This window comes from Chlorocebus sabaeus, chromosome 23 (assembly GCF_047675955.1).
Source record: "Chlorocebus sabaeus isolate Y175 chromosome 23, mChlSab1.0.hap1, whole genome shotgun sequence".
Taxonomy (NCBI): Eukaryota; Metazoa; Chordata; class Mammalia; order Primates; family Cercopithecidae; genus Chlorocebus; species Chlorocebus sabaeus.
In genome coordinates, this window is record NC_132926.1 from 47,166,451 (window position 1) to 47,193,310 (window position 26,860).

At 45.0% G+C, this 26,860-nt stretch overlaps 1 protein-coding gene across 3 annotated transcripts; it reads right to left on the reverse strand.

Annotated features, from left to right (window-relative positions):
• Positions 1-192: 192 nt before the first annotated feature.
• Positions 193-24,265, reverse strand: TXNDC15 (thioredoxin domain containing 15). Of its 3 annotated transcripts, XM_038007701.2 has the most exons (6): positions 24,058-24,265; positions 17,867-17,948; positions 12,163-12,650; positions 6,768-6,931; positions 3,945-4,075; positions 193-913 (listed from the first exon to the last, which is right to left on the reverse strand). In XM_038007701.2, exons 3-6 carry the CDS (start codon positions 12,547-12,549, stop codon positions 717-719), a joined length of 879 nt encoding a protein of 292 aa, XP_037863629.2. In that variant the 5' UTR covers positions 12,550-12,650; positions 17,867-17,948; positions 24,058-24,265; the 3' UTR covers positions 193-716. The 3 variants fall into 3 exon arrangements, with proteins under 3 accessions (XP_037863629.2, XP_008012669.2, XP_037863628.2); XM_008014478.3 differs by lacking the exon at positions 17,867-17,948 and having other exon boundaries at positions 24,058-24,264; XM_038007700.2 differs by lacking the exons at positions 17,867-17,948; positions 24,058-24,265 and adding an exon at positions 23,781-23,917.
• Between the last annotated feature and the right edge of the window lie 2,595 nt (positions 24,266-26,860).

Genomic DNA, 26,860 nt, shown 5'->3' on the forward strand with positions numbered 1-26,860 from the left:
GCCTGCTGGGAACATTTTAAGGTTCAATTAATGCATGCTGGTTAGATAACTATGATTAAAATGTATACATTAGCATAGAACTGATAATAATTGAGCTTTAGTTACAGCATTTCCTTTCTCCTAACATCTCCTTTACCCAGAAACAACTTAAAACACTTCAAATTTTTTGAGTGAAAGTAGAGATCACAAACATCAAGGTATTTGATTCTTTTATTTTCCATCACTTGCTACTTGAGGGGGTCACACTAACCAATTCTCGTTACATACTTTCCTGCTATGGACTCTGGAAGAAAAATTGCAAAGAAACAGAAAACTAACCTTCTTAAACATATATAAGAAATCAAGGGTTTCCTAAAACTATTATCTGAGAGTCCTATTTTTGCCTTCTGTATAGTAAGCATGTCATTCTACTCACTGTTCTACCAGAATACATCTTCACATTTCAAACTGGATTACTTTTCAAATACTGGATTAAGTTCATGCAGTAAAAACAAGAATAGTCCACTCTATTGAATATTTTTGCATTTGCTTATTGCAATACTTGTTAAAACACCAGTTTATAATTTTTTTTATACATTCAGTTGTTCAACAAATGATTCTTTTGATCTGCCTGAAGTTTCGAGTCAACACGTCACTGGAGAAAATGTATGAAACTGTAGCACTAATTTCTGAAACGAAGGATTGAAGTTCCTCTTTCCAACTTCTTTAGTCCATCACTACTCCACATGTTCCTGCTCTTGTCCTGGAATTAGCCACCGAATACTCTCAGTTCGAATGGTAGCATACATAATAAAACTAATTAAAAAGAATAAGGAAAATACAAGCAACCAGTCCACACTTTTTATCAAAGTGCTGGGAAGAGGGCCTATTTGGTCAGCTTGAGTAACCACCACATTCTTCTTGGCTTCTATACCTGAAAGAAAAATCATTGGTTTCAAATCAGACAGAAAAAGCACCCACCACAGACTTTTTCTCAAGTATTATGCATGGTATGCAAAATGACATGCAGTCCTAAAATAAGCACTGCCACTAGTATATATATTAATATCTGCGATGGATTTCACTTGCCTGTCAGTATAATTTGTAAGTTGCCTTTCTCCCCACCGCATCAAAGGATCAGGAATCCATTCAGCTATTCACAACTAAAACACTAGAATTTCTGTGAACTCATCAGCAGTTTATTACTCAATGTGTTTATAAGAGTTGTCTTTTGGTGTCTTTTGAGACCAAAGTTCAGTAAGTAACTAGTAAAACTCCTCTCAGGTGCCTACAGAATGTTTTCACAGGTTAAGTAACGCTAAATGCAAAATGTTTTTTGTTTTGTTGTTTTGAGACAGAGTCTTGCTCTGTCACCCTGGCTGGAGTGCAGTGGCGCGATCCTTGGCTCACTGCAAGCTCCGCCTCCTGGGTTCAAGCGATTCTCCTGCCTCAGCCTCCGAAGTAGCTAGGATTTGGCTAATTTTTTTGTATTTTTAGTAGAGATGGGGTTTCACCATGTTGGCCAGGTTGGTCTTGAACTCCAGACCCCAGTTGATCCACCCACCTCAGTCTCCCAAAGTGTTGGGATTACAGGCGTGAGCCACCGCACCCGGCCCTAAAATGCTTTTAATAATTTACTGAAAGAACTGTTATAAAAACAAGCCAGCACTGGGAACAGGGATTACCAAAGATGCTCTGACTCCCAGATTTGTGTTCTAGGTTTTCTTAGAGCACTGAACAAAATGGCTCCCTCTCCACACATCAATCGAAATGACAATCAGGGATCCATGACAAGACTTGGACTAGCTAACCACCTTGTAATATCCTACTTTTACTCCTATCAGCCAACTCAGCTCTTTTTTCTTTAGTGTTAGCTAAAATGATTATATGCACCTTAATATATATGCAATGTGTGTTATAGTTTCTATTTATTTCCAGGGAGTACACTTTGGGAAGAGTGGGATGCTCACAAGTGAGACAGTGAGGCTTTAGAGGAATGAACTTTTCCAATGGAGGTAATTTTTTCAATTTACAATGCTTTACAATATTTTACAAACAATAAAAAATAAGGCCATATGTTTTGGCAAATATTAAGGAATTAAGATAGCATCTACAAATGGATTAATAAATGGAACAGTAGCAGCAAAGAAAATGAACAAAACATAACCATACATGACAATGCAGGTGCATCTCACAAGCATACCATTGCATGAAAAAATCAGACACAAAAGAAAAATATCCTGTATGTCTCCATTAACATGAAGTCCAAAACAAGTAACACTGTCTATGATATTAGGAGTCAAGACTGTGGTTATCTTGGGGAAGGCAGGAGCAGTGGTGCTGAAGGGAGGCTGGTAATGTTCTGTTTCTTTCTTTTTTTTGAGACAGAGTCTCACTCTGTCAAGCAGGCTGGAATGTAGTACTGCGATCTCAACTCACTGCAGCCTCTGCCTCCTGGACTCAAGCAATTTTCATGCCTCAGACACCCCAGTAGCTGGGACTACAAGCACCCACCACCATGCCCAGCTAGTTTTTGTATTTTCAGTAGAGACAGGGTTTCGCCATGTTGGCCACGCTGGTCTCGAACTCCTGGCCTCAAGTGATTCGCCCGCACGGGCTTCCCAAAGTCTTGGGTTTACAGGCATAAGCCAATGTTCTGTTTCTTGATCAGAGTGGTTACCCAGGGTATTCACTTTGTGAAAATTCATCACCCTGTACACTCATGATTTATGCATACCTTTGTGTAAATATTAAGTGAAAAATGTGCGTTAAAAGTTATAAGTAAAGTGTATGGTATGTGAATTATATTTCAATAAAACTTGTTTTAAAGTGTCTATAACAGGCCAGGCATGGTGGCTCACACCTGTAATCCCAGCATTCTGGGAGGCCAAGGCAGGCAGATCACTTGAGGTTAGGAGTGCAGGCCCAGCCTGGCCAAGGTGGTGAAACCCTGTCTCTACTACAAAATATAAAAATTAGCCAGGTGTGGTGGTGCCCACCTATAATCCCAGCTACTAGGAAGGCTAAGACACGAGAATCGTTTTAACCCAAGGGCAGAGGTTGCAGTGAGCCGAGATTGTGCCACTGCACTCCAGTCTGGGTGACGGAGCGAGATTCCATCTCAATCAATCAATAAAGTATCTATAATAGACCGGGCACAGTGGCTCACACCTGTAGTCCCAGCACTTTGGGAGGCAGAGGCGGGTGGATCACTTGAGACCAGGAGATTGAGACCAGCCTGGCCAACAAGGCGAAACCCTGTCTCTACTAAAAATACATAAATTAGGTGGGCATGGTGGCACACAACTGTAATCCCAACTACTCAGGAGGCCGAGGCACACAAATCACTTGAACCTAGGACGGGGAGGCTGCAGTGAGCCGAGATCACACCACTGCACTCCAGCCTGGGCAACAGAGACTCTGCCTCAAAAAAAAGGAAAAAAGGCGGGGTGCGGTGGCTCACCCCTGTAATCCCAGCACTTTGGGAGGCCGAGGCGGGTGGATCACGAGGTCAGGAGATTGAGACCATCCTGGCTAACATGGTGAAACACCATCTCTACTAAAAAGACAAAAAATTATCTGGGTGAGGTGGTGGGCGCCTGTAGTCCCAGTTACTCGGGAGGCTGAGGCAGGGGAATGGCATGAACCCAGGAGGCGGAGCTTGCAGTGAGCTGAGATCACACCACTGCACTTCAGCCTGGGCGAGAGAGAGAGACTCCGTCTCAAAAAAAGAAAAAAAAAGGTGGGGAAGTGTCTATAATAATTAAAATTACCTATTCATGTTAAGCTTCATACTGATTGGGAAGTATTTAACAGGATTGTAACAGTTCATTAGAAGAGCGGTTTTACAAGTCAAAGTTAGTCTTGAATCCTTCACTTAAGGATTATAGCAGATCAGAACCCACAGAAGGCACAGACCCCCAGCAATAGAATATCTTCTTCCTTAGCACATTACTTCCACATACCTGTCTGATTAAAAATGAAGATTTTCAGTGTTTCCAGTGTTCGATCTGTATGATTAAATCTAGCCATTGGTTTAGCTCCTTGAAATAATAAAATATTAGGAACAGCTACGGTGCCAAACCTGGTAGAAAGGCTACAAGAGAAAGAAGTCAAAAAACCTGAATTTATTATTAATAAAGGGCTTTCTCATACAATTACCATCTCAGAATGGACAAAAATAAATGAGGAAGTTGCACGTGACCTACGGAGATTTCTGACACTTGAAACTTTCCACTTTTTCATTTGTTTCTGACCTCTTTGCTTATGGGTCATGGCTGGGGGCACTCCTTTTCTGCAATCTGAGTTGCTTTCAATTATAATATGGATCTACCCATGGCACAATTATTCCACTAGTTAAGTTCATGTCTACAGAAACCAGACCAGAAAACTCTAATTCATGGACAAAGCACACTGTGTCAATTTACTTGACAGAAAAAATTTCCAACTCTTCAGAATGCCCATCCCTGTCCCTCAAAACAAGATCAACTTACAGTAGGCAATTAGTTTGGTAAGCTGGCACAAAGGAGTACACGATCTAACAAACACACCAGGATGTTCACAATTAGGGCAGGATGACTTGTTTGGAAGTAATATAACTGAGGGGGCTTATTTCACTTTTACATAATACAGACTAGTGGTAATAAGCTCCCAAGTCAAAACACTCGGGGTTGAAGCCTCAGTTCTGCCACTGAACCAGTGTGAACTCTGGGCAGATTATTTAACCTCGCTAAGCCTCAGTTTTCCACATTAGTAAAATAGTAATATTGTATAACCAGGATTTTTTTCTTTTGTATACATGCTGTAACTTAAATATTAACATAAGAAGCAAACATGTCCCAGCCCATATAATAAGCGCAAGAGCCTTAGTCTCCATAATTAAGGCGCCACACCAGGTACAACATGGAGCTGAAGGAAAAAAGAAGAAAGCAGGTTGGGGAGGGAGTTGTGGGAGAGGAAGGAGGGACAGTGTGAGACCCAGAACCAAAGAGCACTGAATATGCCTGGGGGCAGTGGAGGCCCCACCAAAGCTGGACACTGACGTGATCTGTCCTTCCAATCAGTCTGCTCCCTTGGGCCCAGTCACTTAGATATCACCCAGAAGCCTATATGAAAATTACTTATTTGTTGAGCCATTTCTTTCTCCATAAACAGTTTCAGGTAAACATTGGCAATTATATTCCCACAATGAAAATCAGTGGAATACAATTTTTTTTTTTTTTTTTTTTGAGACAAGGTCTCACTCTGTCACCCAGGTTGGAGTACAGTCTCACTCTGTCACCCAGGCTGGAATACAGTGGCAGGATCATGGCTCACTGTGACCTTGACCTCCCTGGGCTCAGGCAATCCTTCCACCTCAGCCTCCCAAGTAGCTGAGGTACCACAGGTGTGTACCACCATCCTCAGTCAATTTTTTGTATTTTTTTTTTTGTAGAGATGGGGTTCTGCCATGTTGTCCAGGCTGGTCTCAAACTCTTGGGCTCAAACGATCCTTCTACCTCGGCCTCTCAAAGTGATGGGATTACAGGTGTGAGCCACTGCATCTGGCCTCAAGTACAGAGTAACAGAAGTTTACTCAACTTCATTTTACCACCAATTGACCATTTTTCAGATGTTCTAGATTTATTTACACACAACCTCCTTGTTGAGGCTGACCTGCTAAGAAGCACCTGATCTGGAAGAGAAGAACAGTTTATAACTCATGCACAATCGCGGCACTTAGGAGAAACATACCATCTCAACAAAGTTCTCTGTAACTTACTTTACTAAACATTTAAAAAAGACAGACCTCGGCCAGGCACAGTGGCTCACGCCTATAATCCCAGCACTTTGGGAGGCCGAGGCAGGCAGATCACGAGGTCAGGAGTTTGAGACCAGCCTGGCCAACATGGTGAAACCCTGTCTCTACTAAAAATACAAAATTAGCCAGGCATGGTGGCAGGTGCCTGTAATCCCAGCTACTCAGGAGGCTGAGGCAGGAGAATCACTTGAACCCAGGAGGCGGAGTTTGCAGTGAGCCAAGATCACACCATTGCACTCCAGCCTAGGTGACAGAGCGAGATTCCACCTCGGGGGGGGAAAAAAAAAAAAAAAAGACAAGCCTGTCATGGTGGCGCCTGGCTGTAGTCCTACTACTCAGGAGGTTAAGTCAGGAGGATCCCTTGAGCCCAGGAGTTCAAGGCCAGCCTGGACAAAAACCCAGTGATTGATACACAAGAAATATAAAACAAAGGTAAATGTCATGTTAAAGAGCTAAATTAATTCATTACTTGATCGAGTGCCTACTACAGAACATGACTGCAAGAATAAGTACGGAGGAAAGAAAGAAGGAAAGAGGAAAAGGGAAAAGAAGGAAAGAAAAAGAAAAAGAAAGGAAGAAATCCTGAGTAGACACAAAACAGGGGTGCTGGGAATTAGGCACTTGGGATGGGGATTGAACCTGCACATTAAAGTCACAAAGGAATATCCCACTGTGATAGCAATTGTGCTGATTCAGTCTGGCTACAGCCCTCAAAAGTCTTCTGGCCCCTCCCCTGCCATCAGGTGCTATCACCTGCCACCTTTAAATCCACCATACAGAGAACAGCCCACTTTCTTTAAAGGGCCTCCGCAGAGTGACAGCTCCCTCAGGAGTATGACAATCCTCAATATTCATTCTTGCCTTGCCTTCAATCCCAAGACAAAGCTCATGCCCCCCTCCTCTGCTTCTAACTTAACTAATTAGGACCTCCAAATAACTGCAACCATCAGGCAGGAGGATGGACGTAAACCCCACCAACGGAACATACCTGCTGTGCTGAGATGCATCCAGTGCCAAAAAGTGAAGAGCTGGAAATGCCCGGGGCAGAGAGTTAAAGTGAGGGGCCAAACTGGCAGAAAAGCGGCACCACGGGGTGTAAAACAGGACTAGAGTACAGTCACTACCGTTTGGGTTCAGAAAATCCATAAGGTCCTGTGGTAAAAGAAACAAGCATTAAAGTCAGCAGTAAAAGTACATTTTTCCGAAAGGATACACAAGAAACAGGACACACTGCTGCTTCAGGGAGAGGAACAGGTGGATGGGAGCAGCGAGAGGAGGGACCCTCAGGAACCTTTTGGATTTTGAACCATATGAATCCAGGAATCAGCAAAAAAGTACGATCAAAAACTATCACTTTTTTTAAGTCTTGCTGAATTAAGCAGAAAGTTTTAAACTTTCCTCTGCACTTTCCTAATATTACAAGTTATTTTAATATTTTTCATAATTCATCATTTCAAATACAGGCATACCTCATTTGACTGCATTTCACTCCACTGCACTTTGCAGACATTGCATTTTTTGCAGATTGAAGGTTTGTGGCAACGCTGCATCGAGTAAGTTTTCCAATAGCATGTGCTCAATTTTGTGTCTGTGTCACATTTTGGTAATTCTTGCAATATTTCAAAGTTTTTCATTATTATTATATCTGTTATGGTGATCTATGATCAGTATCTTTGATGTTACTGTTGTCACTGTTTTGGGGTGCCACAAGTTGTACCCATAGAAGATAGTGAACTTTATCAATAAATGTCTAGTTCTGCCTGCTCCACCGACCAGCTGTCCCACATCTCTCTCCCTCTCCTCTGGCCTCTCCCTCAGACATAACAATATTGAAATTAGATGAATTAATAACCCTGCAGTGGCCTCTGTTTAAGTGAAAGGAAGAGTTGCACAGCTCTCATTTTAAATCAAAGCCAAAAATGATTGATTAAGCTTAGTGAGGAAGCCATGCCGAATGCCAACATAGGATACAGGCTGAAAGCTAGGCCTCTTACACCAAACAGCCACATTGTAAATGCAAAGCAAAAGTTTTTAAAGGAAGTTAATGTGCTACTCCATCCAGTGCAGTGACCTCTGATGCTTAAAAAGAAAAAGAAGTGCTACTCAGTGAATACACAAATGATAAGAAAGCGAAACAGCGTTATTGCTCATATGGAGAAAATCTTAATGCCATGGATAGAAGATCAAACCAGTCAGAACATTTAAGCCAAAGCCTAAATCCAGAGCAAGGCCCTCTCTTCAATTCTACAAAGGCTGAGAGAAGTGAGGAAGCTGCAGAGGAAAAGTCTTAAGTTAGCTGGGGTTGGCTCATGAGGTTTGAGAAAGAAGCTGTCTCTAGAACATAAAAGTGCAAGGTGAGGCAGCAAGTGCTGAAAGAGAAGCTACAACATAGTAACATCAAAGACCAATGAAAAAAAAAAAAAACAGAGAAGCTGCAACAACTTACCCAGAACATCTAGCTAAGAGAACTGATGAAGGTGGCTATACTCAACAACCAATTTTCATGTAGATAAAACAGCCTTCTATCGGAATAAGATGGCTTCTAAGACTTTCATAGCTAGACAAGAGATGTCAATGCCTGGCTTCAAAGGACAGGTGGACTCTTTTTAGAGGCCAATGCAGCTGGTGTCTTATTTATTTATTTGACAATAAGTCTTATTTATTTATTTATTTGACAAGGTCTTTCTCTGTCACCCAGGCTGGAGTACAGTGGCATAATCATGGCTCACGGCAGCCTCAACCTCCTGGGTTCAAGCAATCCTGCCTCAGTCTCCCAAGTAGCTGGTGCCCACCACCACGCCTGGCAAATTTTTGTACTTTTTGTAGAGACAGGGTTTCACCATATTCCCCAGGCTGGTCTGGAACTCCTAGGTTTAAGCAATCCACTCACCTTGGCCTCTGAAAGTACTGGGATTACAGGTATGAGCAACCGCAGGGCCAATGCTCACTGCTCATTGCCCATTCTGAAAATCCTAGGGCCTTTAAAAATTATGCTAAATTTACTTTGCCAGTGCTCTAGAAAAGGAACAACAAAGCCTGGATGACAATATATCTGTTTATAGCATGGTTTCCTGAGTATTTTAGGCCCACTGTTGAGACCTACTGCTCAGAAAAAAAGATTCCTTTCAAAATATTATACTCATTGACAATGCATCTGGTCACCCAAGAGTTCTGGTGGAGATGCACAAGGAGATGAATGTTGTTTTCAGGCCTGCTAACACAGTATCCATTCTGCAGCCCACAAATCAAGGGGGGATTTCAACTTTTAACTCTTATTATTTAAGAAATATATTTCATAAGGCTATAGTTGCCATAGATAGCAATTCCTCTGATGGATTTGGGCAAAATAAACTGAAAACCTTCTGGAAATGATTTACCATTCTAGATGACTTTAAAAATATTTGTGATTCATGGGAGGTGGTCAAAATATCAACATTAACAGGCATTTGGAATAAGCTGACTCCAACCCTCATGGATGACGTTGAGGAGTTCAAGACTTCAATGGAGGGTGGAATTGCAGATGTGATAGAAATAGCAAGAAAACTAGGATTAGAAGTGGAGTCTGAAGATAGGACTGAATTGCTACAATCTCATGATAAAACTTGAAGAGATGAGGAGTTGCTTTTTATGGATAAACAAAGAAAGTAGTTTTTTGAGATGGAATCTATGCCTGGTGAAGATGCTGTGAACACTGTTGAAATGATGACAAAGGATTTACAGTATTCCATAAACTTATTTGATAATGCAGTCGCAGGGTTTGAGAGGATTGACTCCAAATTTGAAAGAAATTCTACTGTGGGTAAAATGCTATCAAACAGTATTGCATGCTACAGAGAATTCTTTTGTGAAAGAAGAATCAATCAGTGTGACAAACTTCAATGTTGTCTTAAGAAACTGTGGGCCACAGGCCAGGCGTGGTGGCTCCTGCCTGTAATCCCAGCACTTTGGAAGGCCAAGGTGGGCAGATCACTTGAGGTCAGGAGTTCGAGACCAGCCTGGCCAACATGGTGAAACCCTGTCTCTACTAAAAATACAAAAATTAGCTGGGTATGTGGTGCACACCTCTAATCCCAGCTACTTGGCGAGAGGTTGCAGTGGGAGAATAGCTCGAACCTGGTAGACAGAGGTTGCAGTGAGCTGAGATCAGGCCACTGCACTCCTGCCTGGGTGACACAGTGAGACTCCATCTCAAAAAAAAAAAAAGAAAAAGAAAAAGAAAAAGAAAGAGAGAAACTGTGGACCAGGCATTGTGGTTCACAACTTACAACACTTTGAGAGGCCAAGACAGGAGGATCACTTGAGCCCAGGAGTTTGAGACCAGCCTATGCAACATAGTTTGACCTCATCTCTACAGAAAAAAGAAAAAAATTAGCCAGGTATGGTGGCACATGCCTGTATTCCCAGCTACTCGGGAGGCTGAGCTGGGAGGATCACTTGAGCCTGGGAGGTCAAAGCTGCAGTGAGCCATGGTCTCACCACCGCACTCCAGCCTGGGTGACAGAGCAATACTCTTGTCTCAAAGAAATTGCCAGAGCCACCCCAACCCTCAGTAACTACCACCCTGATCAGTCAGCAGCCATCAACATCAACGCAAGACCCTCTACCAGCAAAAAGATTACAACTCATTGAAGGCTCAAGTGATTGTTAGCATTTTTTAGCAGTATTTTTAAATTAAGGTATATACATTTTTTAAACATAATGCTACTGTATACTTAATAAACTACAATATAGTATGACTTCTGTATGCACTGGGAAACCAAAAAACTCATGTGATTTGCTACACTTCGATATTTGCTTTATCACAGTGGTGTGGAACCAAACCTGCAGTATCTTTGAGGAATGCCTGCACTAAGTACTCACAGGGTCCGGGCAATTGCCCCCACCTTTGAATTGTGCATCTCAAACCATCTAAAATGGAATTATTAGAGGACTATGATCTCAGATTCAAACTATCATCTCAGCAGAGCTAAGTATGAACTAAGCAGTCATATCGATGTATTTGGCCAAAGGTTAGATCAATTAAAGAGCACACTGTTCTAGCAAGCCGCAGTGTCTCACATCTGTAATCCCAACACTCTGGGAGGCCAAAGTGGGCAAATCAGTTGAAGTCAGGAGTTTGAGACCAGCCTGGCCAACATGGTAAAACCTCATTTCCACTAAAAATACAAAAATTAGCCAGGTGTGGTGGCATGTGCCCATAATCCCAGCTACTCGGGAGGCTGAGACAGCAGAACCACTTGAACCCGGGAGGCAGAGGTCATAGTGAACCCAGATCCTCCCATTGCACTCCAGCCTGGGCAACAGAGAGAGACTCTGTCTCAAAAAAAGAAAAAGAGTACACCATCTCTGCCACCACCTGTTTAATCCATAACTCAGATTGTTTAAACTGCTCTCTCCCAGTCATGTGAGTGACACCTGTGAGAGTCCCACAGACTGCAGCATCTACAGGCACTCAAGAGTGGATGCAAAGCCAGCGCCAAGCAGTGCCCTTGGAGGAGCTATATGCACTAAAGGTGCTGTGTCCTCATTGACAACAAGCAATCACAGCTCTTAGAGTCAGGATTTACCTGTCTTACATAAGCAGCGTGAACGCATCCTACCCTTCTGTTTTCGGAACCACCCCACAGAAACTGTCAGTCATTGATGAAAGAGAAACTTTTCATCAATATAACATATTTTCCAGGGGCATTACTAAATAATGGTATATTATCATTTTACTAATCCAGATATGTTTAAGTTGCCTGTATAATAAATAAATACTTCATTTAGAAGAACAAAAATGGCCGGGCATGGTGGCTCATGCCTGTAGTTCCAACACTTTGGGAAGCTGAGGTGGGTGGATTACCTGAGGTCAGGAGTTTGAGACCAGCGTGGCCAACATGGTGAAACCCATTTCTACTAAAAATACAAAATTAGCCAGACATGGTGGTGCATGCTTGTAATCCCAGCTACACGGGAGACTGAGGCAGGAAAATCATTTGAACTCAGGAGGCGGAAGTTGCAGTGAGTCAAGATCATGCCATTGCACTCCAGCCTAGGTGACAAGATCAAAACTCTGTCTCAAAAAGAAAAAAAATGCTATGATTTTGGTGCCAAGCAACGATCTGTCCACTGGGATTTTTATCGTGAGGTTTGGCAGTAGGACTGGCCCAAAGATAACTAGGTTTAGGCCACCTGAAAAGCATAATCAACACTAGTTATATCTCCTCGTTTCCCTATAAACATCACAGAGGGCAAAGTCGATTTTCACTAAAGCAGCCATTAAATGCTATCTCGCTTACAATATGATCAAGATCATGACTTTCCATTTCAAAGTTGATAGGGTATTAATCATAAAATAAATGTACTGAAAAGGAGAAAAGCACTAAATAATGTTTCCTTACCTGTGACATATTTAAAATTTTCAGAGTGAAATTTTCTAATCCAGTAATGTTTCTCTCCTCACAGTTCACCTTTGGGGATTTCAGACTTTCAGTGTTATTGGAGTCCTCTGTCGGGGCTGCGTCCGATTCCGCCACTTCTGGCTCTGTGTAATACTCCTCTTCTCTATCCGGGAGGTGTGCTCCAGCACCATCCAAAGAGAAAAGGCTCTCTCGGAGGTTGCACCTTGAGTCCTCCTCTCCTCCAGCGCCACAGGTGCCGCCGCTAGGCTCTGAACTCACTTTGTCCTCAGCTTCCCCAGGAATCACAGACAGCATCACCATGTGATCGCCTTGAGTGTCCAGCCCCAGCACCGCATTGGCCTCTTCTGCCGCCCTGTCCTGGCCCATCGGGTCATGTAGGAGCTCCTCCTCACCCAGGTACACAGCCCCCACCTGAAGAGGGTGAGCAGGCTGCTCCTCTGACCATAAGCGACCACTTTCCTCTGCAACTAAAACATGCCAGCACATTCAGAGTCATACTTGACTTCAAAATAAATGAACCCCAAAGAATTATAGTTCCCCTCTAACATGAAATTTTCCCCTCTGGAGACAAAAAGGTCTCCTTTCGTTAAACTATCAGAGAGCTACCCACCATTTCCCAGGTTAGGAAGAAGGTCACGAGCAGGTACTATTAATAGATTAATGAATGTCAAAGAAGGCCAGGCACGGTGGCTCACGCCTGTAATCCTAGCACTTTGGGAGGCCCCAAGGCAGGCGGATCACTTGAGGTCAGGAGTTCAAGACTAGCTTGGCCAACATGGGGAAACCCTGTCTCTATTAAAAATGCAAAAATTAGCTGGGCATGGTGGCAGGCACCTGTAATCCCAGCTACTAGGGAGGCTGAGGCAAGGGGATTGCTTGAACCTAGGAGGCGGAGGTTGCAGTGAGCCAAGACTGTGCCACTGCACTCCAGTCTGGGTGACAGAGAAAGACTCCGTCTCAAAAAACAAACAAACAAACAAAATAATGAATGTCAAATAATAGACAAACACACAGCTCTGCCCTAAACTTGCTGCTTGCCATGTGGATCATAACCAAAAACATCCCAGTTAGATGTCTAATTAGGAAAACAGAATATAAACACTTACGTTTTTTGATAAGATTTTCATTTGTTTAATAGTATCCAAGAAAATGATCATAGTTTTATGCAAGATTCTACTAGAGCAAAGCATCTTTGCAAACATTATAACCGTTCTGTGAGATGGGCAAGACAAGGGTTATCAAGCCCACTGAACAGGTAACTAGGCAAGGCACAGAGAGGCTCAGCACAGTGTCCAATGGCACACAGATAGTAAGCAGCAAAGCCAAGTCTGGGAGCAAAGTCTTCTGGCTGCTACTCCAGAACGAGCCGTAGGCCCCCTGCCATGATACCTCAGGGATGCTGAGCCACAATGCCTGAAGAACTGCTCAAGCTACACAGCAGCTCCTTCCTGAGGTAGCCTCTGACAACTGGACTCTGCTCTCCTGCCTGCTACCCTTGGGAGTGCTGGGAGATGGGTTCGGCAGCAGCAGGAGGAAGAAGAGAACTTTCTCCCACTTTGGAGCTAGAAGGTGGATCTTGAGCATAATGCTCAGATAAGGGAAGAGTCCCAGGCAGTCTCATACATCCATTTACTCATCTCCACTCACCTCCGTAGCAATGCCTCCTGCCCTCCAACTCTTACCAACTCAACACCAGCTGCCAGACTTTGTGCCAGGGACGAACCAGCAGAAACCAATGAGGCCAGCAGCCCTCAGGAAACCTCACCATGTGGTTAGGAAACCACTGGCTGGGTGATGAGCTCTGCATGCCAACAGCATGTCACTGGAGTGTCAGTGACCAACTGACTTCAAAGTTGGGAAGGTCTGGGGGCTTCCTAAGGTATGACATTTGTATAAGATCTCAAAGAATATCCCTGTAGAGTTTTTTGTTGTTGCTGATGCATAATAGATGTACATAGTTTCAAAGCACATGTGATAATCAATATATTCATGCAATTTGTAAAGATCAGATCCATGCATTGGGGATATCCATCACCTTAAATATTTGTCTTTTCTTCATGCTAGAATCATTCAAATTCTTCTCTTCTAGCTATTTTGAAATATACAATAGGCTATTATGAGCTACAGTTACCCAACGGATCTACCTCGCACTAGGGCATAGAGCTCTGTGGATTCATTCAGAGATTCAAAAACATTATCTGGGAATTCTGCTCTGGCCAAGATGGAATAACAAGAACCAGATTTACCTTCCCTACTGAAACAACCAAATAAACAGATAATATATATAAAACAACAGTTTCAGGAAATTAGTTACCAGGCAACAGAGGATAGTGAAATCCGAGAAACAGGCGACAAATGAAGAGAACCCTACAACTGCTCCAACTTACTGCCTTGACGGCGTTCCCACTGTGGCTCAAGGAGGGGAAATCCCGGCAGAGCCCAGCAGACTCTCCCAGTTGAAGCGATGGAGCTAAGAGTCCAAGGAGACCAAGAAGCAATAGTTTGCAAAACAGAATACTGCAGATGAGAGAGCTATATAGAGAGGGGACTCCAGAGATCTGTAGAGGCCCCCTGCTAAGTATACAGCAGGGTACTGGTCAGCACATGCATGTGAGTAAACTATCCAATGCCAGAGAAAGAACTATCAGAAAGGATGAGAAGGAACAGTATCCAACATTCACTCAGAGCAGGGAATGGTACCTCTTCTTACCAGCTAGACTGGAAAACTTCGTAATTCACAGGGCACTGAGTAGAGTATACAAAAGGCCCTGCCTCAGTAATGGGACACTATTAACCCTAAAGAAAATACAGCTTGCTTGCTTAAAAGCAAAACCTGAAAGAATCAAGCTGTTCTCAAGTAACTTAACTGTACCCCAGAACAAAGCTTGAGAATATATATAGGGGGCCAGGCACGGTGGCTCACGCCTGTAGTCCCAGCAATTTGGGAGGCCAAGATGGGTGGATCACCTGAGGTCAGGAGTTTGAGACCAGCTTGACCAACATGGTGAAACCCCGTCTCTACTAAAATATTAAAAATTAGCCATGCGTGGTGGCGGGCACCTGTAATTTCAGCTACTCAGGACGCTAAGGCAGGAGAATCGCTTGAACCCAGGAGGTGGAGGTTGCAGTGAGCAGAGATCATGCCATTGCACTCCAGCCTGGACAGCAAGAGCAAAACTCCGTCTCAGAGAAAAAAAAAAAAAAGAATATGTATAGGGAATCTAAAATATCCAGCATTCAACAAAGTAAAATTCATGCCTGGCATCCAATAAAAACTTATCAGACATATAAAGAAGCAGGCAAATAGGACACATAATGAGAAAAATCAATCAAGCAACACTGACCCAGAACTTGCACCCATGTCAGAATTAGCAGAAGAGGATATTAAAACAATAATTATAACTGTATTACATTCAAAAAGTAAAGTAGATATCAAGATATAAGATATTAAAAAATATAAAATCTACCTGGGAAGCAGAGGTTGCAGTGAGCCGAGATCAAGCCATCGCACTCCAGCCTGGGCAAAAGAGTGAGACCCTGTCTCAAAAAAATAACTAAATAAAAATAAAAACGATCAAACTGTACCTTTTTTTTTTTCTTTTTGAGACTGAGTCTCGCTCTGTTGTCCAGGTTGGAGTGCAATGGCATGATCTCAGCTCACTACAGCCTCCGCCTCCCAGGTTCAAGCAATTCTCCTGCCTCAGCTTCCCAAGTAGCTGGGATTACAGGTGCCCGCCACCACACCGGCTAATTTTTATATATTTTACTGGAGACGGGGTTTCACCATCTTGGCCAGGCTGGTCTCGAATTCCTGACCTTGGGTGATCCTCCCGCCTTGGCCTCCCAAACTGCTGGGATTGCAGGCATGAGCCCGCCACGCCTGGCTTTCTTTCCTTTTTCTTTCTTCTTTTTTTTTTTTTGAGATAGAGTCTCCCTCTACTGCGCAGGTTGGAGTGCGGTGACACAATGTGGGCTCACTGCAACCTCCGCCTCCCAGGTTCAAAGGATTCTCCTGCCTCAGCTTCCCGAGTAGCTGGGATTACAGGTACCCGCCACCACGCCCGGCTAATTTTTGTATTTTTCAGTAGAGATGAGGTTTCAACATATTGGCCAGGTTGGTCTCAAACTCCTGGCCCCAAGTGATCTGCCCACCTCGGCCTCCCAAAGCGCTGGGATTACAGGTGTGAGCCACTGAGGTACCAGGTCTGGCCTTTTTTTTTTTTTTTTTGAGACAGGGTCTCGCTCTGTCACCCAGGCTGGAGTGCAGTGGCACAACCACCTCCCAGGTTCAAGCAATTCTCCCACCTCAGCCTCCCAAGTAGCTAGGATTACAGGCGTGAGCCACTGCACCCGGCTAATTATTATGTATTTTTGCTAGAGACGGGATTTTGCCATGTTGGCCAGGCTGGTCTCAAACTCCTGGCCTCAAGTGATCTACCCGCCTCAGCCTCCCAAATTCTGGGATTATAGGCATGATCCACTGCGCCCATCCCAAATCATACTTTTAAAGATGTAAACTACAGTAACTACATTGTCTGAGATGAAAACTGCACTGTATGAGATTAATGGCAAATTAGACAATGCAGAAGAAAATAGTCAACTTGAAGACAGCAATAGAACCTATCCAAAATGAAATACACAGGAAAAAAAAAAAGAATGGAAAGAAATTAAGAGCATCAGTGGGCTGTAGGACAATTTCAAGTGGCCTAATGTACAGATAACTAGAGTACTGGCAAGAGAATAGAATGGAGGAACAGAAAAATATTTGAAGAAATCATAGCCAAAAACTTTCCAAACTTGGTAAAAACTATAAATCCACAGGTCCAAGAAACTCAACAAAACCCAAACTCAATGAACTACAACAAAGCACATCACAATCAAATTGCTCAAAACCAGTTACAAAGAAAAAAATCTTAAAAGCAGCCAGAGGGGGGGAAAAAAACATCATGTAGCGAGGAACAAAGGACAACAACAGGTTTCTCACTGAAAACAAAGCAAGCCAGAGCGGCATCTCTGACTACAAAAACTGCAATGTCTGAGATGAAAAAAAACTGCACTGCATGAGATTAATGGCAAATTAGACATCAGAGAAGAAAAAACCTATAAATCTAGAATTCTGTATATGGAAAAAATATCTTTCAAAAACAAAGGTGGCATACGTCAGTAATCCCAGCTACTCAGGAGGGTGAGGCAGGAGAATCACTTAGACCCAGGAGACAGAGGTTGCAGTGAGCCGAGAGATTGTGCCACTGCACGCCAGCCGGGGCAACAGAGAGAGACTCCGTCTCAAAAAAAAAAAAGAAAAAAAAATTCTTTTGGCTGGGCACGGTGGCTCATGCCTGTAATCCCAGCACTTTGGGAGACCGAGGGGGGTGGATCACTTGAGGTCAGGAGTTCCAGAACAGCCTAGCCAACATGGTGAAACCCCGTATCTACTAAAAATACAAAAAAAAATTAGCCAGGCATAGTAGCGGGCGCCTGTAATCCCAACTACTTGGGAGGCTGAGTCAAGAGAATCGCTTCAACCAGGGAGGTAGAGGTTGCAGTGACCTGAGATAGTGCCACTGCACTCCAACCTGGGCTACAGGCGAGACTCCATCTCAAAAAAAAAAAAAAAAAAAAAAAGGTGAAATAAATACTTCTTCACGTCTTCAGACATACAAAAGCTGAAAGAATTCATTACCAGCAAACCCAAAAATCTTCAAGAATCTTCAATCTTCAATCTTGTTGTTTACCAGCAAACGACAAAAATCTTCAAGGAAGTCCTTCAAGCAGAAGAAAAACGTTAACAGTTGGAAATATGGATCCACATAAAGAAATAGAGAACCCAAAATGGTAACTACATGGATAAATATACACAATTCTTTCCAAAAATCTAGCTACAAAGGAGGTGAGGAAGGTAGGGTAGATTCGCTACAGGCAGGGAAGACTAAGGGAGGTTTCTATTTCGGTATTCGGAACATAGGAGCAATTTGAGGATACACAAAGCGGATGAGAAAGCAGGTAAGAAGGGGCCGGGTGCGGTGGCTCACGCCAGTAATCCCAGTACTTTGGGAGGCCAAGGAGGGCGGATTCCTTGAGGTCAGGAGTTCGAGACCAGCTTGGCCAACATGGTGAAACCCCATCTGTACTAAAAATACAAAAATTAGCCAGGCATAGTGGCATGCACCTATAATCCCAGCTACTTGGGAGGCTGAGGCAGGAGAATCACTTGAACTTGAGAGGCTGAGGCTGCAGTGAGCCAAGAATCACACCACTGCACTCCAGCCTGGGCAACAGAGCGAGACTGTATCCAAAAAAAAGAAAGCAGGTAAGAAGGGAGAGGTGGCAATGGCGCTTACATAGGACAGAGTTTAGGACTTGGGCAGCAAAGTGAGTCTTTAGCAGAAGGTCAAGCACTTCTGTGACTACAATCCAGAGAAAGGGCTGGGTGCCTGGGAAGGGAGCTTTGCCAATTCGGTGGAGGGGCGGGATCACATTGGCGGTATTTCTATAGCCTTTTATTTCTGTAGCCTTTGGTTAATGAGTGTGTATTGCCTGTATGATCAGAAGAAAAAACAAACACACACATTTTCTGTGTCATCCACAAGACAAAGCAGGAAATGAAGCCAGAGAGGCTAAGAGTCTGGAAAAGGAAGGATGCCAGGTTTGGGGTCCAACCCTGCTCCCAAACACAGCAGCTCTACAGATTTGCTCTTGCTACCTAATCAACGTTCTAGGTTCCACAAGTAAATGAAGAATGCCAAAACGAAGAACCTCAAGAGAAAAAAATCAGGGCACAAGTTATAATCTGGTTCTGTCTGATCACCCTCAGATAGCCCCTGCACAAAATCAAAATGGAGTGTAAGTGGTGCATGGAGCTGATATTTTAAGTTCAAGAGTGTTGTCCCCTCCATCCCCCTGCACCTTGTAAAAATATTTAAGTACACAGTACAGATTAGGAACAAAAAAACTTACGCCTTCAGGTACCAGTGTTTTCATTTAGGAATTAGGAAGAAAAGAAACACTGAATTATTCCACAAGAAGATAAAAATGTCATACTATATGACAGCCATTGAACCCTCCCATGCTAATGTGCCTTTCTTTTTTGTTTTTTCTTTGAGACGGAGTCTTGCTCTGTTGCCCAGGCTGGAGCGCAGTGGCACGATCTCAGTTCACTGCAGCCTCCATCTCCCGGGTTAAAGCGATTCTCCTGCCTCAGCCTCCCAAAGAGCTGGGATTACAGATGCGCATCACCACACCCGGCTACTATTTTATTTTTAGTAGAGATGGGGTTTCACCATGTTGGTCAGACTGGTCTCACACTTTTGGCCTCAAATGATCGACCCACCTTGGCCTCTCAATGTGCTGGAACTACAGGCGTGAGTCACTGCGCCCAACTGGTAATGTGCCTTTTAAGAGACTGCAGTTTGAGCTATACATAAAGTGATAATTATTGCACCACTGGCAGCAAAGAAGTTGTCTGGACAAGTGTGAGGGCACCATGCCAACTCTGCCAGGGAGCCCTAGCCTAGGTCAGCACCTTCACACCCTTCCAGCTTTTCTCAGAAGGCTCTTTACCAGCTGCAGGTGTTTTCACAACGGCTTCTCGCAGGAAAGCCAAATGAGGAGGGACCAAAAACAGCCAGCGGTTGGAGGGACAGCAATCCATATTTTCCATAGGCAATACTGTGTGCTCATTTAGCAAATGGAGACAATACCATCAAGATGTAGAAAATTCCAAGGCTACTGTGAAGATTAAATGAGAAAAGATGTGTATGGTTCCTGTAGGTTAAGCACTCCATAAATGGCTGTGGTGATGATGATGACGACGACAACTGATGCTTAAAATTCAAAGAGATGGAAAGGCACAATAACACAATAACTAAGTTCTATTAATTCACCTGCAGGCCAGGCTTGCTGGTTCATACCTGTAATCCTAACACTTTGGGAGGCCAAGGCGGGCAGATCACTTGAGGTCAGGAGTTCGAGACCAGCCTGGCCAACATGGTGAAACCCCATCTCTACTAAAAAATACAAAAATTAGGCCGGGCGTGGTGGCTCACGCCTGTAATACCAGCACTTTGGGAGGCCAAGGCGGGCAGATCACCTGAGGTCAGGAGTTCGAGACCAGCCTGGCCAACATGGTGAAACCCCATCTCTACTAAAAATACCAAAAATTAGCCAGGCGTAGTGACAGGCGCCTGTAATCCTAGCTACTCAGGAGGCTGAGACAGAAGAATCACTTGAACGCAGGAGGCGGAGGTTGCAGTGAGCCAAGATCGCGCCATTGCACTCCAGCCTGAGCAACAAGAGCAAAACTCCATCTCAAAAAAAAAAAAAAAAAATCAGCCAGGCATAGTGGTGCATGCCTGTAATCCCAGCTACTTGGGAGGCTGACGCAGGAGAATCATTTGAACCCAGGAGGTGGAGGTTGCAGTAAGCCAAGATGGTGTCACTGCACTCCAGCCTGAGCGACAAGAGTGAGACTCTGTCTCAAAAAAAAAAAAAAAAAAAAAAATTTACCTGCTAAACACATTCACAATCCATCTACTTTCCCCATCCCGACTAACACTTCTCAGCAAAGGCCACAGCCAGCTCTCGTCTGGGCAACTGCTGTAGCCAGCTAAACTGTTCTCCCTGGTCAGCCTGCTATCCCCACTCCAGACCCTGATCTTCACAGCAATACAAGTGAAACTGAAAGATAAAAGCCATATCTGATCATGTCACTCCCTTACTAAAACTCTTTCAGCAGCTTCCCCCACCCTGTGAAGGCATCTGCATTCTGTAGCAGAGCTACCAGGCCCCAGTGTGGCCTCTATCTGCACTCTCACCTGTGGCCATCAGATCTCTCTAGTCCCTGATCATTTATACTCCCCCTATCCCCACCTGTCTTAGAGCCTTCCTGAGGGTTGTTTCTCTGCTGGGAAGCGTCCTCCTGCTTAATCCTTCATCCTCCTCATTCAGATCTCACCCTAAATGTCACCTCTGTAAGGACACATTCCCTGACCCTCAGACCAGGGTGGGAGGTCTCCCATTACAGCTCCCAAAAATGCCCTGGGACTCTCCTTGATGCATTTCTCAGTCTTGCAATTTCCTTTTTTTTTTTTTTTTTTTTTGGAGACAGAGTCTTGCTCTGTCGCCCAGGCTGGAGTGCAGTGGGGCAATCTCAGCTCATTGCAAGCTCCACCTCCCGGGTTCACGCCATTCTCCTGCCTCCGCCTCCTGAGTAGCTGGGACTACAGGCGCCCACCATCGCGCCCAGCTAATTTTTTGTATTTTTAGTAGAGACGGGGTTTCACCGTGGTCTCGATCTCCTGACCTTGTGATCCGCCCGCCTCAGCCTCCCAAAGTGCTGGGATTACAGGCGTGAGCCACCGCGCCTGGCCCAGTCTTGCAATTTTCTTAGTAATTTGTAGTTATTTAGTGGCTGCCTTCCCCAAAGGCCTGCTGCTCTGACTCACCACTGGATCCCCAGTGCCCAGCATCTGCTAGCTGACTGCCTAGGTTAGACTGGCATAGGGGTATTGAAGCCAGGAGTGTGCTTCCATTCCTAGACACCTGGATAGCATTGCTACCTCCAGGTTGTTTAGTCTCTCAGGGCCTCAGCATCTGAGGCTAACATAGTCTGCCTGTGGCATCCTCTGCTAAAAAAAACAAAAACAAAAACAAAAACAAAAACACACACACACACACACACCCCTTATATTTTCAGCTACTCTGAGAAGAAATCAGCTGGTGAAGTTCCTTCTGTCTTCACCCCATTCATGGCCTGACCATGATGACCAAAGACCCAAGCTGAACCATGAATCAGCCAGGGTTCTGCCAGGAAGCAGAACATTTAACTTGGGCAAGTTGAGGAGAGTTCAATGAAGGGACCACTAATGTGTAGGCTGGGTGGAGAGAAATGAAAAGCAATGGTAAGGAACTCCAAGGCCAATAACAGGAAAGGGGGAGCCAGTTACCACTCACAGAGCTTAAGAGTCCAGAGAGAGAAGTAGTCACAAAACCTTGAAACATCAAGGGTAACACAGAGGGCAGCTTTCTAGAATTCAATGCCTTCCACTGGGGGCAAAGCCAGCCTGCAATAACCTCTCAGGGAGGGAGCGGAGAGCATCAATACCCTGACCTCACTCTCCCCTCATTCCAATGCAGTGGAAGCAAGACAGTAGGACGGTTGGTATTTATTCCACACAGGACAGCCACACAGGGCACAGAGCAGGGTGGAGGGGCTGAAACAGAAGATATCTAACACATGCCATCACCTCTGTGAGGCTGGCAGTTGAGTGTAGTGAAAATGCAGAGGTTGGGCTCTGAAGTCAGGCAGACAAGGGCTTGAATCAACGCTCCTCAACTTCTGGCTGTATGACCTTGTCAAAGGATTTACTAGCTCTGAGTCTCAGTTTACTTCTATAAAATGAGAACAATAACATCTACTGCATATGCGTTTAAAAATTACTAAGGCCAAGCACAGTGGCTCAAGCCTATAAACCCAGCACTCTGGAAGGCCGAGGTGGGTGGATCACCTGAGGTCAGGAGTTCGAGACCAGCCTGGCCAACATGGTGGAACATCATCTCTACTAAAAATACAAAAATTAGCTGGGCGTGGTGGCAGACGCCTGTAATCCCAGCTACTTGGGAGGCTGAGACACGAGAATCGCTTGAACCCAGGAGTCAGAGGTTGCAGTGAGCCGAGATGGCGCCACTGCACTCCAGCCTGGGCGACAGAGCCAGACTCCACCTCAAAAAATAAAAAATAAAAATAAAAATTACATAAACCGGGAGCAGTGGCTCACACCTGTAATCCCAGCACTTTGGGAAACAGGTGGGAGGATCACTTAAGCCCAGGAGTTCAAGGCTGCAGCGAGCCATGATCGGCCACTGCACTCCAGCCTGGGCAACAGAGCAAGCCTTCATCTCTTAAAAAAACAAAAACAAAACAGTAAAGATTCCAAAAGATGATGCTTGTAAAGCACTGAGCACAGTACCTGGTACACAGTGAGTGCTTCCATTCATGGTAATTGTGTTACTACGACTCACCCTTCTCCACAACCTTCTGCTATCCTGCCTCCATCCAGGACACCCCAGGGAAAAGAAAGACCTGCCTGTTCCTGTTAAGGTCTGAATGACAAGCAAGGCCAAGGGTCTGGACTTTAACAGGACTATGAGGAGTGGGGTGAAGGGGCATGAAAGTAAGGCCTCCACTCCCCACCCTCGCCATGCCTCTAGGGTGGCTGCCTTCCCCACCGGCAAGCTGCGGGTTACCGGGAGTCTCCCGTGTTTCTCGTCTGTTTTTCATGCAGCGATTGAACAAGGGTGGCCTCCTTAAGACAGTGGTCCAGCAGCGTGGACTCCAGCGTGGGCTTTGGCGTCAGAGACAGGCTTCTGCCACTTACCAGAAGCGCAAACTTAGGCGGGGCCTCAGCATCTTCATTTGTGAAATGGAGACACTAAATGGAACCGAGGGTTTGTGGGAGTATTAAATGGGATAATGATGTAAATAAAGCACGATGCACAGTTCCTGGCTCCTAATACGGCGACAACAAATGTCGGTATTTGATATGATGTTATTAATAATAAAGTGCTCACACCAGAGGGTGTGCCTCAGCAGCACTTACCGGACTGTCCCTTCTGGCTACCAGCCGCCAGCTGAAGGCGGCCTGAACGCGGCCCAACCACGTCCAGGCTCCCGCCCACCGGCCCTCCGCCCGCCGGCCCCTTTCCACCGGCCACGAGCGGGCGGTGAGCGGGGAGAGAAGTCAGGGAGCCGCGCCCGGGAGGACGCCAGGAAGGGGTGAGCCGCGCACCGCCGGCCTTCGCGCAGGTCCGGAGCGTCGCCCGGGTGGACCTCAGCTCGCCCAGTCATCTCATGCACCGCCCCCGGCCCACACTCACCCTCCACGCCGCGGACGGGACGCCCCAGCACCCACAGCAGTACTTGCCACCAGCTGAGGAGCCGCATGACGCGGGGCGGTCGTCGACCGGCAGCCAGGACCACTGCCCAGGTCGAAAGGCAACCCGCGCACGGCTACGCGAGTCGTGCTACCAGCCCGAGGAAGGCTGGGGGAGGAGAGTGTGGGAGCGCGGGCGCGGCCCCGCGCCACCATCTTAACACCTGGCAGCTGTGGCGGGCGCCATCTTGGAGTCGGGCGGATGGCGTCTAGCCGCTGGCCGTCGCCGCTGGACTGGAGACCCCATTAGGAGCTAAGCGCCAGACCTCGCAGGTCGTTTTGAACTCTGCTGACCATAGAGTTCAGAGAAGGGCTCTGGCAGAGGCCCATGGCCTCCTTTCTTCCCTCGGAAGTCAGGGCTTGGCTGCTTGAAGCACTGCGCCCGCGTAAGGAGGGTTTTCCACGCTTCATTCCCAGAGCCAGAAAGGCCCAGAAGCCTTCCTTTCTAGTGTCCCATCGAGGTGCAGAAACCTTCGAGACTGCAAATCTTCTAATCTCTTGCCTTACCCGTACTCCCCTACCTAGGGTTGCCACATAGAATACCTGATACCCAGTTATATTTGAATTTCACATAATGAATATTTTTTACTGTAACCCTTATAGAATAAGGGATATACCCTAAAACTGAGCATCCTGTAACTTTGTGACATCTGGCAACCCTAACCCTACCTATCAACTCAGGGCAGGAGAGGTTGATTTTAACTGATTTACCTTACAGGGCAATCTCTATCTTTAAGTATGGTTGGGGCCATGAGCATCATTGGCTCTGGCTCATGGTGGAGGTGGAGCCACCTCGAACATAAAGAACATAGGAAAGGGCTTAGAATGAGGAAAGCGTAGATGGGGAGATGAGGACAGGGCTCTGCCTTCCCAAGCAAACGCACAGAGCGGGAGTCTTAAGAGAAAATTCTCGGAATAGAGAGGATGATACCAGTAATTAGGGTATTTTGGCGGGGAGGGCCTGCTAAAATGGAATAAGGCAATTTTTAAGCAGCCGCCAGTACTAAATCAGTGCAGAGTGCAGCTTTTCAAACTTACGAGGTTGGAAAAATAGAAACCGATTTAAAATACATCAGTCTATTGGTTAACATAGCAATGGTAAGGGAACCTGGGTTTTTTGGCCGCTTGATGAATCCCAGCTTCAGCACATGTGATAGTACACACTCAGCAGGTTATGTAACTTAAAGTTCAGTTTCTTCATCTGTAAAGTGGAGATGAAGTTGTATAGAGTCTTATAGATTAAATGAGATGTAAAGTGATGAGCACAGTGCCCTGGGACACAGGAAGCATTTCCAAGTGGTAGCTATTATTAATTGAATAATACAATTATGATGGAGTAGCCATAGTCCCCTTATCTCTATGCCCATCAAAGAGACACTGTTAGGCCAGAAAGATGCATCGTTAATCTGACCCTGTGGATGATTCTTTTATTCTAAATGCGTTGGTATGGTTTTGCTGTTGTAGATCCTCAAGTGCCATCTTGTGGGTCCAGAAGAATATGAAACGATGAACATGGATAAAACAGCCCACAGTTTTAGAGCTTATTACTAGTCATCACTTGGCTAAGTATCTCCCTCACCCCTAACGGTGGAATGACAAACCTTTCCTTTTTTAACTGTCTTTTTCACACCCCCATACGTGATTTGAAGGTGCATGAAAAGCCAACAGGAGAGAGCACCAGGGGATTTATGATTAATGAAAAGGAGGCTGATCTGGATACTCCAACATGGATGCCCTGTGGTTAATACTCCTTCCTTTTTATTATGCCCTTTCCTTTCCTGTGTGTGTATTTGTTTGATTTTTTGAGACAAGAGTTTTGCTCTCATTGCCCAGGCTGGAGTGCGGTGGTGCGATCTTGGCTCACCGCAACATCCACCTCCCCAGGTTCAAGCAATTCTCCTACCTCAGCCTCCCAAGTAGCTGGGATTACAAGCATGCGCCACCACGCCCGACTAATTTTATATTTTTAGTAGAGACAGGGTTTCACCATGTCGGTCAGGCTGGTCTCAAACTCCTGACCTCAGGTGATCCACCCGCCTTAGCCTCCCAAAGTGCTGGGATTGTAGGCGTGAGCCACTGCACCCAGCCCCTTTCTGTGTTTTTAGTTTAGCTCTGTGCTTGGACAGATACGCTTACAGATGTTAGAATTGGATGTTAGAATTGTCTTTCCATTTTTTTTTTTTAATTTTTTTTTTTTTTAGGCACAGTCTCACTCTGTCACCCAGGTACAGTTGTTCAGTTATGGCTCATTGCAGCCGCAACTCCTTGGGCCCAAGCAATCTTTCCACCCTATTTTTTTATTTTTTTCTAGAGATTAGGTATCACTGTTTGACCCAGGTTGGTTTCAAACTCCTGGGCTCAAGCAATCTTCCTGCCTCGGCCTCCCGAAGTGCTGGGATTACAGGCTTGGACGTCTTTGAATAAATACTGTATATACCCCCTCTAGTGACAACCAGTGCAGTCCACAGGTTAGAATCCTCATTTAACTGTCTCACCACCAACGTGCACTTCTTTTCAGTGAGAAAACTGCCTTCACAATTGTCCTGGTTTCTTTCAAGTTTCTGGGGGTGAGGAGAGAAAAGCTGACATTATTCTCTTCCTTTGGCTGAAATTAAATTCGCCAAATTTGTCTTGCTATCTCAAAAGGCCTTTCTGTGAGTCTAAGACGTCTTATATCAAAATGCAAAACTCAAATATATAAGTAAATAAATAAATAAACAAAAGAATACCAGGGTACTAGGGTCATT